The sequence below is a fragment of the Glycine max genome, chromosome 10 (assembly GCF_000004515.6).
Source record: "Glycine max cultivar Williams 82 chromosome 10, Glycine_max_v4.0, whole genome shotgun sequence".
NCBI classification, from domain to species: Eukaryota; Viridiplantae; Streptophyta; class Magnoliopsida; order Fabales; family Fabaceae; genus Glycine; species Glycine max.
This window is the reverse complement of record NC_038246.2, coordinates 39,797,815-39,814,240: the sequence shown is the minus strand read 5'-3', so window position 1 is coordinate 39,814,240 and position 16,426 is coordinate 39,797,815. Positions and strand designations below refer to the sequence as shown.

Here is a 16,426-nt window from a genome sequence, read left to right as displayed (position 1 = left end):
ATAATGCATAAATATAATTTAATGATTGAATCAATAAAAATTAATAAAAATAGTATAATAATTATCAAAGTTATAATAGTATAATTTGATCTCTTATCTCTCTCTCTCACTCACTCACACACACACACAACCATATATTGTATTATTTTTATTATTATTATCTATAACCATTATAATAATAAAATATGAATTGCATCAAAATAATTAATAGTGAAAAAAATATATAATAAATTTGATATTGTTTTTCACTTGTGATGTTCATTATCCCCAAGCAATTCACAAAATAAAAAGGTTGTCTTGTAGATCAAACAATTAGTTTATGTTACTCTTCTTGTGTTTTACCTTAATAAGTATTAAATGGACCTGATTGTGTTATTTTGTGCAATTATGTCATACTGTAAAAAAAATAAAAAAAATTGTTAGGTGTAGGAAGAATAAGGGAGAATAATTTACCCCACTGCCCAACAAAGCCGAAAAGCCCAAAATTGAATTGGGCTAACTTGCGGTTGCCACGATTACCTTGTAGCTTCTTCCTCCTCCTTTCTCATCCCGTTCTTATTCACTCTGAAACCCTAATCATGCCGCCATTAGCGTCTCTGCAACTTCGGAGGCTCTTACTCCGTTCTCGTTCCTTACCATTCACATCTCCCTCTCCGATTCATCACTCTCCTCTGTTTCCCCGACATTCCTCTTCCCATTTCTATTCTCGAACTCTCTTCACCCCTTCGTTCTTCATAACAAGACATTTCTCATCGGAAACCCAAACGGATGAGATTGCTAGCTCCCTCTCCTCAGAGCTTCTCAAAGAGCCAGACTCGGACGCTCTCTCCGTCTCGCAGCGCCTCAACCTGAGCTTCTCCCACATCACTCCAACCCCCAATTTAATTCTCCAAACCCTAAACCTCTCCCCTCAAGCTGGCCGCACTGTATTAGGGTTCCACCAATGGCTCTCTTCCAACCCTCAATTCTCCCACACCGACGACACTCTTTCATACTTCGTCGACTACTTCGGCCGCCGCAAGGACTTCAAGGCCACGCACGACGTCCTCGCCGCCGCTTCCCCCGCCGCCGGCCCCAAAACCCTAGCCTCCGCGATCGACCGCCTCGTCCGCGCGGGCCGGTCCAGCCAGGCGGTTCAGTTCTTCGAGCGAATGGAGAGAGACTACGGGCTGAAGCGTGATCGTGATTCCTTAAAGGTGGTCGTAGAGAAGCTGTGTTCGGAGGGTTTCGCTAGTTACGCGGAAAAAATGGTGAAGGATTTGGCGAGGGAGTTTTTCCCCGACGAAGCCACGTGTGATATGTTGATCAGAGGGTGGTGCATTGATGGGAAGCTCGATGAAGCTCAAAGGCTCGCTGGTGAAATGTATCGTGGAGGATTTGACCTTGGTGTAGGGGCTTACAATGCCATGCTTGATTGCGTGTGCAAGCTTTGTCGCGAGAAGGATCCGTTTCAGCTTCATTCGGAGGCGGAGAAAGTGCTGGTGGAGATGGAGTACCGCGGCGTTCCAAGGAATACGGAGACATTCAATGTGTTGATAACGAATTTGTGTAAAATTAGGAAGACTGAGGATGCTTTGGGGTTGTTGCACAGCATGGGAGAGTGGGGGTGTTACCCTAATGAGACTACTTTTCTTGTTCTGATTAGGAGTTTGTATCAGGCAGCTAGATTGGAAGAGGGGGATGAAATGATTGATAGGATGAGATCTGCTGGCTTTGGTGAGTTTCTTGATAAGAAGGCTTACTATCAGTTCCTCAAGATTTTGTGTGGCATTGAGAGGGTTGATCATGCTTTGAGTGTGTTTGCTATGATGAAGGATGATGGGTGTGAACCCGGGGTTATAACTTATGACTTGTTGATGGGGAAATTGGGTGCCCACAATCGTATTGATAAGGTTAATGCTCTATTCAATGAAGCAAAGAGTAGAGGGTTGCCTGTGATACTCAAAGAGTATGCTGTTGACCCGAGGTATTTGAAGAAGAAGAAGAAGGTTGTCAAGGGTGTGAAGAAGAGGGAAACCTTGCCTGAGAAAATGGCTAGGAAGAGAAGCCGCCTGAAACAGATTCGGCTGAGTTATGTGAAGAAGCCCAAACGAGTGATGGGTCGTTGATCATTTTTTGTACTTTAAAGGTTTTGGAATATATTTCCCTATTTAATCATCGTTTTCTTTGTCTCATTGTTAGTTTTGCATATTCAGAGATAAATCTTTGTATGGAAATGGCTCCTCTCTAGGACATATATGCCGCCACATATTCAGAAATAATTTTTTGTACTTGCTGCTTTATGTTGGTTCTGCTTCTGGGAGATGTATGATGGGCTTCTTAATGAATTATTGACATTTACATCAAGAAAGGGTACAAACTAAACGATAAATTAAATGTGTGCAACAATTAGCTGTTGAGAGAATTCAGAGTTTGGAGTCAAAAGCTGAAAAATTTAATCTATTAAGGTATGAGAGGTCTTAATGCCCAAAGTAGCAGAAAAAACTGGAATTGCTAATTGAATAATCAAACGATGTCTCAGTTTAATCTGATTTTTGTTATGTATTTGTCTCTTGCCATAGTCTGTCCCATTCATAAGCTAATATCCAATGCTTTGCTGGAAGGTTTATTGCTGAATTTTCAGCATTTGAAACTGAAAAGGCAAGCATAAAACTTAAGCGCAGTGCAGATTGTAACAACTCACTTTGTAGTATATAGAACAAGAAGCTGCACGTCAGATTATAGTGTTAAACCAAGATGTTATTCTGCACCAAATGTTTAAAGAATCAGGCGAAGTAATCATTACAGGCTTAATTAATTGACAGCACTCAATGTGCTATTTTGATCCAAATTCCTATGACTTGGTCATTTCCTTGAATGTCTAATTAGCAATCGTGATGTGTACCACATGGTCATGCTTCTCATCCTGAGATTGCTGATTGTCTCTTTGAGCCGCATATGACTATTTTGATTTCCTGCAACACCATGGCTCATATGTTGTTTTTTTTTGTTTTTTTTACTGATGATGCTCATTAACTGTAATCATCGACCATTTTATAGTTGAGACTTAGCAACTAATGCCAAGGACTGAATGTTAGTGATGCTTACCTCTAAACATACTTTTTCACTAAGGTCATTCTTGTATTAATATGTTCAGATAATGATTAAGAAAATAAAGGTGGTTTGAAAAGCATCTTACTTTCCGTTCTCTCTTGATTTTTGGAATGTATATCTCAATTTCGCAAACTTATTTGATGATTTGTATGGGTTTATTGCCATTTTAAAATCATCTTTGAAGTTCTTACATGGAGTTTGTTTGTCTCTTTGGATTTGGATTTTTCTAAAATTTAATTTGTTTCACATTTGCATATTGTTGGAATATGATTCATGCGCGAAAATGCAGTCAATCAGAAAAGTGAAGTCGGGAGATAAAGGTCTTGGATGTATTCTAGCTCATACCATGGACCTTGGTGAAACTTTTCAGGTATTATACTCATTATGGAGACTTTATTATGTCGATATAATTGAAGAGTGAATACTGTTTTGTTGAAATTACATGTGGCAGATCAATGTATTTTCTGTGAAATTGCCCTTGCTTAAGTACACCTTGCATAATTTTCTTTTTTCTTTCGTTCATTTTTTTAAGAATTATCGTTATTGTCTTTTTGCAATATCTGATCATGATAATCTGTTATTTTCTGTATTGAATATCTAATCAAACTGAACAAATATTACTTGACAATGTGACTCTTTGTGTAGTCTATCATTCTTATTGTTTCTTCCCTTTCATTGTTTCTATCTTTTGTAATTTTAGTAACTTATTTCTTCTTATATTGTCTAATCCTATTTCTTTTTCTAAAGATAGAAAAGCCTCCTTGCTATAATTGTGTGCATTTAAAATTTAAATACATATTGAGAGTATTACCAACGCCAATGCTCTATGGCAGCATTCTCCACAACATGGTGGATTAGGGATCATTAATCCCCCCCCCCCCCCCCCCCACATATATATAGGATATTAATATATTATCCAGTGAGGTGTAAGAGGAGTAAATCTTAGTCTTTGGATTTAACTGAAAGGTTAAAATTAAAATTTGAATAAAATAATCTTGATTTCTTTAGAAGATACCTGTGATCCTAGACCCCAAAAAGTATGGGAGAAGTAACGTATAATTCTTCGTTTTTGTTCAATTTTCAAGGTAAACTAGAATGTGTTGAAAACGATTTTCTTAAATGTCATGCCGAGCATCTATTAGTTAACTCAGGATTTCGCCGTACAAAGCCATATTTTGCTGTAAGTTATATTTCCCTGTTCGATTATACTGCAAGTCTGTAACATTCTATGGTGAAAATGATGTATAATTAGTTTAGTTATTGGGTTATATAGTTATTGAGAACTTGAGATGTTAATTTAAGCCCGTACTTTTTAATTTTAAACTGCGATTGAAACTTTACTTAAAAGGTTTCTGTTAAGTGTCGTTTAAGCGTCTAAAATTGGATGTTAATTTTGTTTAATCAAGCTTTCACTTTCAACAATTGGGACTGGAAGTTCCAGGACGTTGCAGATGGAAGAGCAATAAGCATCTAAATGATGTATTGTTGCTGCTGACAGTTCTACACCAAAGCAAACTGAAAATTATGTCTGTTTCAGTTATTCCTAACTAATCTGAATTTTATTTGTCTGGGAGCCTTGCCATATGTGCTGTCTGGATCTTGAGTTTAGCACGATTAGTCGATTAGGACCCATGTTGAACCAGATTTTCGAGTGGATTTGATTATCTACATCAATGAAGATTGTAGTAGACTCTAGTCACTAGTCAGGTATGCCATAGACTAGCCATTATGTGCTAGAGTCAGATCTGTGTAAAACATGGCTGCTTGGGTTTAATTTCTCTGTACTTCTTTTAGAACAAGTAGGATCTATCTTACGTATTACCTATTTTTTTTAAGCACCTACTATAATTTCCAATAACAGGTGGATTGCCAATTATCATGAACATGAAACCATGCAAGGAACCAAGATTTATGACAACCTAACTTGTTTCTGAGTTAGAATGAGAGGCGAGAGAGGAGAGAGACATAGGGGGTGGGAGAGAGTTAGGCATAGAGAGAGATTCCGAACGGGCCCTCAACGGATAGGCACCAGGACGAGGGATGGACAACATCACCACAACAACCAGACAAACTGGCGAGATCGAAGAGGGATATCATCCTATTATTTCACACGATTCTCTGACGACATCACTGAGAAGGATTTGTGGCAGCAATTTTAAGAGGTGGGGGGACGTCAAGGAGGTGTTCATCTCCAAGCAAACCAACAAGAATGGTAGAAGGTACGGTTTCGTGTATTACAAAGACGTAAACGACGAATACATGCTGGAGAGGCAACTGGACAATATAGTGATTGGAGGAATGAAGCTATATGTCAATCTTCCATGATTTGGGAGGCGGAGGGGAGGAAATAGAAATCCAGATGTCAAACAGCAAGAGCCACAACAGGTGAACAAAATTGAAGCATGGAGCCATAAACAGAGAGGTGAAGGAGCAAGTCAACCATCTTACACGGAAGTGGTAGCAGGGAGAAGAATTGCAGCAAAGAGCCGCGGAGGGGAGGTCATCCTCAATATACCTCGAGCCCTTCGACGAAATGTTGAAGTGGCTTAAAGACGCGTGGGTAGGGAGATTGTCGAACTCGACGATGTTTGATAAGGTGGAAGACGAAATGTGGTGGGATTTTGGGGTGGATATCTCAGCTAAGTACCTAGGAGGCGACATGGTACTGTTGCTTGGACTGAATGATGCAAAAGCAGAAAATTTGTTGCATAAAGATTGCCATGGAACGCCGCCTCTATTCTATTCGATTCAAAAATGGATGCACAACTTGCCGCCGAGCTACAGGTTGGCCTGGGTGCAGTGTTAGGGAATCCCGGTGATAGCCTGGGATGCGATCTCCATCAAGAAGATAGTGGGGGTGCTGGGTGATCTGGTGGAGATCAATGACGATGCCGATGAACATTGGCAGTTGGATAGAGCGTGGACACTTGTGAAAACACCATGGAAATCGGCCATACAGCACACCGTTGAAGTACACATAGGTGTAGAGGTGTACGAGGTACGTATTCTGGAGGAACGAGGTGGTAACGCAGACAAGTATCAATGGAGGAGAAGCAGCATCGCGTCGTCCTTGGAAGAAATCGACTTTGATGGTAGCTGCATGGGGTCGTCGATGTCAAAGGAAACAGAGCCGTCGGAGATAGAAGATATGGGGAGGCGATAGGAACGATCAAACTCTGATGGCCCGCGACAGGAAGACACGACCTCAAACGGCGGAGACAACTACGCACGGGGTGCGACGTTACCCAGTGGTTCAAATGAACCGTAAGGACCACTGGGTTATTGGTTGCGACTGACGGATAATTTCGAAGTGCACAAAAGGCACTGCAGAGGAGGTCGGAGAAGGAGGTGCAAAACGGGTAGGGGGAAAATCGAGGGGGACAAGGGAACATAGGCTATTAGAGGAAAGGAACCTAGTGGGTACCTCGAAGGTTGTCGGGAGGACAATGATAAAGCGGGCAAGTTCGCGAGCTTTGTACAGGAGCATGGGTCGGTAAAGAGAAGCGCGAACGTGACAAGGGAGAGTAGTTCGAAGAAAAATAAAAAAGGTGATGACAAAAAGGACCACCAAAGCCCAAAATATAAAGAAAAAGAAAAGGCTACAGCCCCCCAACAACCACAATACCACATGCTGCAAGCCCAAACACCACAGGTCGAAACCGCAAATCAAATGGCTTTTCCTATCCATATCCCCCCCCCCCCCCCCACAACCCCAACACCACAGGCCCCAAGATATAAAAAAACAGTGAAAGCTACAGCATATCAGGTGTACTCTAGAAAAAAGGATGTGCTAAAAGCAAATGAAGGGAGCAGAGGCACATTCTGAAGCCCAAACAAATGGCTCGGCAATTCAAAGACCAAATACCCAGGTGCAAGAAACTGTAATAATCCCTCAACAAGAGCAGATTCGGGATAATGAGGATGAAAATCTGCTCACCCAACACAAAGCTGAGCAAAGAGGAGAGCCAATAAACCAAGGGGTTGTGGACATGCCACGTGTAGCGGAAAACAAGGAGCATGAAACAAAAATGATATGGGAAATAGCAAATAATTTGGGAGTAACTGAGATTGAAGAACAGGGAAGGATAGTGGAAAAATTGATGCAAATGGAGGATAGAGACAAAAAAGAGGCAGAGAAAGTGGGGAATATAAGTCATAACTCGTGAATATTATCACATACAATGTAAGAGGGTTAGAGAGAGCGGTGAAGTGGGCTGCAATAAGGAGATTGGTAAAAAAAGAGAAGCTGGACATGATTTGTATTCAGGAAACCAAGAAAGAAAGTATAGAGAGATCAATGTGCCAGGCAATGTGGGGGGATACAACAGTCTCTTGGGAGGTGCAACAAGCAATTAATTCTGCAGGGGGACTGCTATGTATGTGGACTGAAAATACATTCACATTACAAAGGAAAGTAATGGGGAATGGCTTCATTTGCTTGACAGGCCTATGGATTAATGAGGCATTGCAGGTTCATATTGTAAATATATACTCACCATGTGACACACAGAGTAAAAGAATACTATGGGAAAACATCAAACAACTGAAAACAGCCAACCAGGGGGAACTGTGGTGCATTATGGGGGATTTTAACATCAGAGATCCAGTGAAAAGGATGGGAGTCTGTCAAAGGGGGATGGAGGAGAAAGTATCAGGGAATTTAATGAATGGATTGATGATATGGAGGTGGTGGAAGTGCCATGGGTTGGAAGAAAATTTACATGATTTAGACCCAATGGCGTTGCAAGAAGCAAGTTGGATAGATTTCTAGTCTCTCTAGAGTGACTTACAAAATGGCCAGGCAGTATCCAACACCCATTGGATAGAAATTTTTCCAACCATTGTCCGTTTTGTTTAGGTCAAAGTTTGTAGATTGGGGTCCAAAGCCATTATGGATTCTTGATTGCTGACTCTTGGACAAATCCTTCAAGTCAATAGTGAAGGAATGTTGGCTGTCCCAACAGCAGAGTGGGTGGGGTGGCTTCGTGCTTAAAGAAAAAATAAAGAAGTTGAAGGAAAGGCTGAAGACATGGAATAAAGACCAGTTTAGGGATACTTTTAAGAAATATAAGAAGATTGAGGGAGAACTAAACCAGTTGGAGGTGAACTTGGCTAACAGACAACTTTCTCTTCAACAGATGATAATCAAAAAACAACTTCAAGATCTGTGGATAGCTACACAATCTCATGAATCTTTACTAAGACAGAAGGCAAGAGTTACATGGGTCAAAGAAGGTGATTGCAACTCAAGATTTTCCCATTTGTTGGTTAATGCAAGTCGTAGAAATAACAATCTGAATAGAGTATGGATCAATGAAGCATGGATTGAAGAGCCGGTAAGGGTAAAAGAGGTAGCCAGACTATTTTTCTTGCATAGATTCCAAAAGACTGATCAGCATAGACCCCGGTTGGATAGTATTAGATTTTAGACCATTAGCAATCAACAAAATGATATGCTAACGGCCAGATTTCAGGAGGAAGAGATAAAAGAGGCAGTTTGGGGATGCGGGAGCCAAAAAAGCCCAGGCCCCAGATGGAATTAATTTCAAATTCATCAAGACATTCTGGAATCTAATAAAACCTGATGTCTTGCGATTCTTGGATGAATTTCACATCAATGGAATCATTCCAAGGGGGTGCAATGCTTCATTCATAGTTTTAATCCCCAAGGTTGCAAATCCCCAGGCTCTGGATGACTACAGACCAGTATCACTGATTGGATATATGTATAAGATAGTAACCAAGCTATTAGCCAACAGACTAAAAAAGATTATGTCAAGTATAATAGATGAGAGGTAGTCCGCCTTCATAGAGGATAGACATCTGTTACAGAGTGCATTGATAGCAAATGAGGTGGTTGATGAGGCAAAAAGAAGACAAAAGCCGTGTATTGTCCTCAAAGTGGATTATGAGAAGGCATATGACTCGATATCTTGGAAATTTCTTTTCTATATGCTTAGAAGGTTGGGATTTTGCTCCAAATGGATACAGTGGATAGAGGGGTGCTTGAAATCCGCATCTATTTTGGTATTGGTAAATGGTAGCCCCTCGTATAGGTTCTCCCCACAAAGAAGGCTAAGACAAGGAGATCCACTAGTACCATTTCTCTTCAATATTGTGGCAGAGGCACTGACTGGACTGGTGAGAGAGGCATGTAGCAAAAACTTATTTCGGGGATTCAAAGTGGGCTCAAATAATGTGGATATAAGCATACTCCAATATGCGGATGATACAATATTTTTTGGAGAGGCATCAATGGAGAATTTGAAAGCACTTAAAGCAATTCTGAGGTCATTTGAACTTGCATCAGGCCTGAAAATTAATTTTCCAAAAAGTAGTTTTGGTGCAATCGGTATGTCGGAGAGGTGGAACTTTGATGCAGCCAGTTGTTTGAACTGTGATTTGTTGTCCATCCCATTTGTCTATCTGGGTATAACTATAGGTGCAAATCAAAGGAGAGGGCAACTGTGGGACCCTATCATTAAAAAGCGTGAGAGAGCCTTATCTAAGTGGAAGCAGAGATATCTTTCCTTTGAGGGAGAATTACCCTTATCCAGTCAGTCTTAACTTCTATTCTCATTTACTTTTTATCTTTTTTCAGGATTCCCAAGAAGGTGAAGGACAAGTTAGTCAGCCTGCAACGCAGATTCCTATGGGGAGGAGAAACAGAAACAAACAAGATTGTTTGGATCAAGTAGGAGACAATATGTCTTCCAAAAGAAAAAAGTGGATTAGGTATCAAAGATATACACACTTTCGACCTGACTATGCTTGGCAAATGGAGATGGAACCTATTTCATAATGAAGGACAGTTGTGGGCGAAGATACTGGTGTCTAAGTATGATGGGTGGAGGGGTTTAGATGAGACTGATGGTGATAATTATGAGTCATTGTGGTGGAGAGACCTAAAGTCGGTTTTCCAAACAACACAACAAGGTGAGGATGTAAAAAAAGGTGTACAATGAAGGATTGGGTGTGGTGATAGGATCAAATTTTGGGAGGATAAGTGGTTAGATGGAGAGACCTCACTGGTAATGAAATATCCTAGACTGTTCCTAATTTTGTGCTAGCAAAATAAATTAATCCAGCAGATGGGAGGCCATAAGGAAGGGGGTTGGGAGTGGAATTTATCATGGAGGAGGCCATTGTTCGATAATGAGATCCCAATGGTTGTTAATTTCCTACAAGACATTGAAGGGAAGACTATCCACACACATAGAAGAGATGAGTGGGAGTGGAAGGCATATCCAAGTGGGAGATACACGGCACAAACAACTTACAAATGGATGAGGGAGACAACAGTTGAGGGGATTCAGGATCAGGCTTTTGAGGAGCTGTGGAAGTTGAAGGTGCCACTTAAATATGGAGTGTTTGTATGGAGACTACTTAGAGATAGGCTGCCTACTAAAATAAACTTACATAGGAGACAAGTAGAGCTCATGGATAGAAGCTGCCCATTTTGTACAAGTATGGAAGAGGAAGCAAGACATATGTTCTTCCACTGTAGTAAAGTCATACCTATCTGGTGGGAAACATTATCCTGGGTGAATAATTCTGCAGCCTTGCCGAATGATCCAAGACAACATTTCCTACACCATGAATATATATTGAATGAGGGGACTAGGGCTAATAGATGGAAGTGTTGGTGGCTGGCCGTGACTTGGACTATGTGGCAACAAAGGAACAAGATGATATTCTCCAATAAATCATTCAACAACAACAAAGTGATGGATGAGGCAGCTTTCCTGTTGTGGACATGGCTGAGGCATATGAAGAAAGACTTTTCAATGCATTTCAATCAATGGACTAATAACCTTAGAACAGAGATTTTGTATCAGTAAAGATTAGCAACATAGAATGTCACTAGATTTTACTAATATGTACTGTCCTGGTTGTGGTTCCAATCTAAACTCCATTCAGTCGGAACCATTACCATGGGTATTTATACATTTGTATTTTAGTACCTCTAGTACTCATTTATTTATATAAAAAGTAATCCTTACTGATAAAAAAAAATACAAAGAACCAAAGAGAAAGGTGAGGTCTTTTCATCACCCCATAATTGAGTTCCACTGACTTAATATATATCAACTAATTCCTCCTATCATTCTTAATGTAGACATTGTTTAATTGATATAAGGGAACGTTTATTTGTATTTGTATTATTTTATTTTATTTTTAATTATAAAATTGTCACGTTGTTTTTAATTTGTTTCCTATTTTTAAAATTTGTACACAAAACATTAAAAAATAAAAAAATAATAACAAAAGTACAAATTAACCCGTCCATATATTTTTAATTACTTTCCTTTTTGATATCAAATTTCACTAAACGATAATATATTTTTAAATGAAATTAATTAATTTTTTTCCTATTGTATTTGAGAGACCAGAAAGAATAAATAAAAAAAGAGGGAACATGTGAATAAATAGTGGATCCCTCGATGTAGTTCGTAACAGACTAGCAGGAAGCACATGGCCCGGGTCCACCTTATCTCTTTGTTTAGAGATCCGAAGGTATCTAACTCCTTAACCAACTACGCCTCTTATAATTTGACAGACAAGAGAGCTTTGATCATAATGAGAAGGAATCTTGCACAGTACTTAATTGAATGAAAATGGGAGGGGACAAAACCCTGTTAAGATAAACTGGAAACATTGACATTATCATTAAGCAGGCAATAGAATGGACAAAGTCACATATTTTTACCTGGAAACAAAAACGGGATCATATAAACATCTTCTATATTATTTCTTGTCCCTAACGAATTTCCAACTATTTTCTCATTCGTATAATACACATATAAGAAAATTACAGAGACACATAATAATAATAATTATAATTAAACTCTTATTCCTAAAAGAGACTCGATCTTGCTCGAGTACATTTGCTTCCTTGTGACACAGATGAACAACCAAGCCGATTGTTGTGGCCGAACCCTAAAATCACTTCAGCTTCTGTTCTTGCACTTTTCCACGGCTCTTGGTGCTGTGAATAAGAAATAAACAATTTTAGGATAATAATTTTCTTCTGACTTATAGTAATGAATTAAGAGTAAGTTGTATGATGACTAACCAAGGCCGATAGCCTCAGAACCTTTCATTATGCGAAGGCGCTGGCATGATTCAACGAACATTCTGTGAAATTGTGAAAAAGAGTAGTATAAGGGAATGATAAACTAAAGAAAGAAAAAGGGAAATAAGGGAATGAAGAGGGGGAACTGACTCCCAGGGCACGTCACCGACGAGCATCCAGTCTCCGTCCTTGTCTTGATAAGTGGGTACATAATCAGAGCCGTTCAAAAGGTCTATCAATTTGGTCTCATTCATAAAGTCCTTCATCCCTTGGGACCCACATTTTTCAATCGTGAAGGAACTGAACATCTTAGCCAGCGCATCTGACAGCTCCTGGTAGCTCTTGTACAACTTTATGTCCACCTTTCGTAGATACGGTGCACCATCCATGCTCACCTTCACGAAAGCTGCTTCCTCTTCATTCTTGTTCCTTTGAACTATGTTCTTTCTAAATGACCTAACTGGTGGCCAACCCACCACTTGTGCCCTGCAATTTCAACATTGATCACCATCAATATTTCTTCCTCTTAATCACTCTTACTAATAATTTCAATTTTATTAGCATAACTGCTTCATCATAATTATTTTTTTTCTTGGATATCACCCAACTCGCTAAAAGACTAATTTCAGCCACCAAATTTTATATAGCAAATGGGTATGTGCAATGTGTTAGGTGACAGGACAGGGGGGCGTGGTGGACTATATTATCCTCTTTCCGCATTATTTTGGTGTTTTTGCTGGAATTCACCCTTTCAAAGAGTTGAATTGAATGGACGGAAAAAGTAAAGATTCCATGTGTCTTGTCCTTTTCCTCTGTCTACCCGACAACCAACCATGCAATCCGCAAAAGAAAAATCAACTTGCTTGCCATTCTATTCCGCCATCCTTCAACACTTTTTCCTTGCTCATTATCAGGATGACAATTTTCTTTTCACACTCCATGACTCAAATGCCTAATTTGCACACCCACTCTACGTTTTATTACTTTTTAATTACTATATAAACTACCCCAAAGGGATTTTAAATAAAAACATCAACGTCTATCAAAATTATGTGCGATCTCAATTCATTATAGTCTTTAAATTAGTAATTTTCATGGTAGAAATCAAATAAAAAAGGTTTTAAAGTCAAGGTTTAATAATTTTAGAAAAAAATATCAAATACGTAGTAGTATAATTCAATTTTAATGTACTATTGACATTAGACAAATTTAGACAGTTATTTAATGGTATGCCGTATCAATTAGACTCCAAGTGAATTAAACTAAAATCTTACAAATTACACTTCAAAATTATTACAAAATAATTTTTCAAAATACTTTGAGAAGCAATCATACTTTATAACATGCAAAAAAAAAAAAAATACAACTTCGAATTAAAGAAAATTTACAATCGAATTTTTAGTTTTATTTTCTTACAATCAAATTCGAACATGTTTAAAATACCAAGTTGACAGTAAAGCTAGGCAGAGATCAGCAATAAGAAATATAATAACTAGTTAATTACTCAACTGCACCTTTTCAATCAGAAACAAACTTCTAAGTAACTTACAGCTGCATCTTTGTATTATTATCTTTTTCAATTGAAAGTTAAATCAATGTTTCTTTTTGTTTTGCTTTCTCCCTCCTCAAAATCTCTAAACAAGAATTCCTCGTTCTTCTCATTTTAAATTTTAAATTTTATGAATTTTAAATGATTCAATTAAAATTCTTTTATTTTTAAAATTTTATATTTGAATAAAAAAAATTAAAATTATGAGGATGAAAAAAAAAGAAAAGATATGATTGATGTATTAATTATAGGTATTCCTCAATGTTCACACCTTTTAGGAGTTTCAGACGATATTTTTTTTTAAGAAGACTTTCTTGAAGAAAAATGTAAGAAGAAAATTTCAATTTCTCACTTTTTAGAAGGAAATTGAATTTCCAGATTTTTAGTTGTTTAAAATTCTGTTTTAAAATTCTAAAATTTTAAATTCTTCCTAAAAAAACATCCCAACAATAAATTCTAAATCAGAAATTCAAATTTTCTAATAAATTACTTTCCTCTGTTAAAATTCTCTATCCAAACAAACCCTAATTTTATTTCAAAAACAAGTAAAATATTAAAAAAATTTCAACAGCTATATATTACCCTTTCTATGTCTCAGACAAAATCTAAATATGTATCTAACAGGCTATAGATCATATGACAAGATAAAAGAAAAAAGTCACAGCAAAGCAGAAAACAGATTCCTCAAATTTTAGTCTCAAACTAAAACTTCATATCAACAGAAAAAAAAAGAACCAAATTTTCTATGGGAACATCCATATGGAATTGAAATGAAGGGAAGGCATAAGGAGGAGAAGAACTTACTTTGCAGGTGGTTTTGCAGGGTCGTTGGCTCGAGAAGGAGGAGGAGGTGCAGCAGTGGTAGTCTTCTCTGTAGACGCAGATGAAGGTGAATCTGAGGCAGAGTCATCACTGGAAGAAAGATTAAGCTTCAAATCAACAGAAGCAGTTTCAGAGAAGCCTCTCTTTCCACCACTGCCCTTGACCGTTGTTGACTCGTTGTGATCACTCGCAGACCCGCCAGGGAGGCCGAGTCGCAACTCGGTTTCTTCGAAGTTAATCATCTCCTCGTGCTTGTTTTTCTTTTCTGGTTCTTCTGCGTCCAACACAAGCACTGAGTCAGAACAAGTGCGTGCGTGCGTGCGTGCGAATTATGGGTATCTTTTTCTCAGGTGGAGTTGGGGAAAGTGAAGTTACTCGGTGAAAGCGAAACAGAGAATGAGAAAATGGGAAATGGAAAGAAGTCTTGCCTTGAACGATGGTTTTGGTGATAATAATATGGGGTGCAGTGGGGCGAGGGAACCGCGCCGCTAAGATGCTGCCACGTGTTGCGGTTTTCCGTTGTTGGATCATCCGTGGGTTGTCGGGTGGTGACGTCACGGATGATGTAATGATAGGAATGATTGTGGTGCGGGTAGTGGACATCCCAGTTTGGCATTGTGCCCCTGCCTGCCTTTTACTAGTATTTGCTTCCTGGCCTCCACACCACCAATTTACAATTATTTCTTTCCTTTTCAACTTTTTCACTTTCTTTTTTTTTACAATCTCAACTTTTTAACTTTTCATCCATTTTTTTTATTATCTTTTTACTTAAAAAAAATTCTGATTAAAATATGGAACTAATATCTTTATTCATATTTAAGTTATTTTTAGTGTCTTAATATCATATTTATCATTTATAATAAATATTTAAAAATTAAATAAATATAAGGATACATTTACGAAGATAATAATTCCTAATATTTTATCGAATATTTAATCATTGCCGTAAACTAGCCTGAATTTACTAGAGGAACATCATCAATGAGGGAATCTTTTTTCATTATAGTACTAGTACTACTACTCCGTTTTTTATTGGTAGGTATGGTAGTACTACTCCCTTTGAGCTTGTCTATTTGTTTCGAGGTTTTAGAAATATTCTAACAAAAATCACAATTAGTATAAAAAAGGATAGAGTTTACAATTAAGGATCATATGTAATGTGTAGAAAAAGAGAGATAAGCTTTCCTATTATTATGACTAGCATTGAATCATTTTAATTACAGCACTAATGTTTTGTTCACTTTTCGCAGTGACCCTCGAGAGAGGGGTCCAACCCCAGTTCTGCATTAAAAGTTTCGTTGTCTTCGGTTTCATCAACATAGGTTGGTTTAAATAATTTGTACGGAAAAAACATGGGTTAAATAATTTTGTATCGTGTCTCAAATTTTCAAATTAGGTAGAGTATTGTTACTTGCTTTTAATTTCTTCCGAGTCTGCTCTGCTTCCTATTAATTACTGTATTTGATAATTGACATGCTGAACAATGAGTTGGCAACGCAATTATAACAATCTGTCGTTGCGTTGAGACGATTGTCGAATTTTCTTCCATTGTGACTATTCATACGCTATCACAAAACACCATTAATTAGACATTCAAACGAGTTAATGGCTGAAAAAAAGGAAAATGGAAAACTTATGTAACTGATCATGTAGTTAGATCATGCCTAAGGAAGGAGATATAGTCTAAAAATATTTAAATTTTAAAGTGTAAATCTCGTTATCTTTTAAGTCTAATATGAGTTATATAACAACATTGTATTTGAGTTTGATGGTTTAACATTCGAGTTAATGAATCTTAGACGAGTTGATCCAATAAAAATCGAATGATACATTGTCTGATTTCATAAAAGATATGAAAAGATTAAATATGTAAGAAAAGACTAAAA

At 38.0% G+C, this 16,426-nt stretch overlaps 3 protein-coding genes across 6 annotated transcripts; 2 read left to right on the top strand and 1 right to left on the bottom strand.

Moving 5' to 3' along the window:
- Nucleotides 1-379: 379 nt before the first annotated feature.
- Nucleotides 380-15,961, top strand: LOC100782387 (pentatricopeptide repeat-containing protein PNM1, mitochondrial). Of its 4 annotated transcripts, none has more exons than XR_005886656.1 (3): nucleotides 380-2,128; nucleotides 3,383-3,463; nucleotides 15,791-15,961. XR_005886656.1 is itself a non-coding variant. In XM_014763202.2 (2 exons), the coding sequence occupies exon 1, from the start codon at nucleotides 579-581 to the stop codon at nucleotides 2,106-2,108; it is 1,530 nt and encodes a 509-aa protein (XP_014618688.1). In that variant the 5' UTR covers nucleotides 380-578; the 3' UTR covers nucleotides 2,109-2,128; nucleotides 3,383-3,765. The 4 variants fall into 4 exon arrangements, 1 of the variants encoding a protein (XP_014618688.1); XR_005886657.1 differs by lacking the exon at nucleotides 15,791-15,961 and adding an exon at nucleotides 9,695-11,255; XR_005886655.1 differs by lacking the exon at nucleotides 15,791-15,961 and adding an exon at nucleotides 4,179-4,416.
- LOC102669302 (uncharacterized) lies at nucleotides 10,185-10,934 on the top strand. Its single transcript, XM_014762760.1, has one exon. The coding sequence runs from the start codon at nucleotides 10,185-10,187 to the stop codon at nucleotides 10,932-10,934; it is 750 nt and encodes a 249-aa protein (XP_014618246.1).
- LOC100781847 (auxin-responsive protein IAA16-like) lies at nucleotides 11,714-14,966 on the bottom strand. Its single transcript, NM_001252824.3, has 4 exons — nucleotides 14,523-14,966; nucleotides 12,320-12,655; nucleotides 12,170-12,231; nucleotides 11,714-12,082 (listed from the first exon to the last, which is right to left on the bottom strand). Exons 1-4 carry the CDS (start codon nucleotides 14,780-14,782, stop codon nucleotides 12,045-12,047), a joined length of 696 nt encoding a protein of 231 aa, NP_001239753.1. The 5' UTR covers nucleotides 14,783-14,966; the 3' UTR covers nucleotides 11,714-12,044.
- Nucleotides 15,962-16,426: the final 465 nt, after the last annotated feature.

Excerpts from the sequence above, each read along its gene's own strand:
- LOC100782387 (XM_014763202.2), top strand. The coding sequence starts at position 579 with ATGCCGCCATTAGCGTCTCTGCAACTTCGGAGGCTCTTACTCCGTTCT.
- LOC102669302 (XM_014762760.1), top strand. The coding sequence starts at position 10,185 with ATGGGAGGCCATAAGGAAGGGGGTTGGGAGTGGAATTTATCATGGAGG.
- LOC100781847 (NM_001252824.3), bottom strand. The coding sequence starts at position 14,782 with ATGATTAACTTCGAAGAAACCGAGTTGCGACTCGGCCTCCCTGGCGGG. Across the intron at positions 12,656-14,522 it reads CCTGCAAAACCACCTGCAAA|GGCACAAGTGGTGGGTTGGC; the intron begins GTAAGTTCTTCT and ends TTGAAATTGCAG. Across the intron at positions 12,083-12,169 it reads TTCTGAGGCTATCGGCCTTG|CACCAAGAGCCGTGGAAAAG; the intron begins GTTAGTCATCAT and ends TCTTATTCACAG.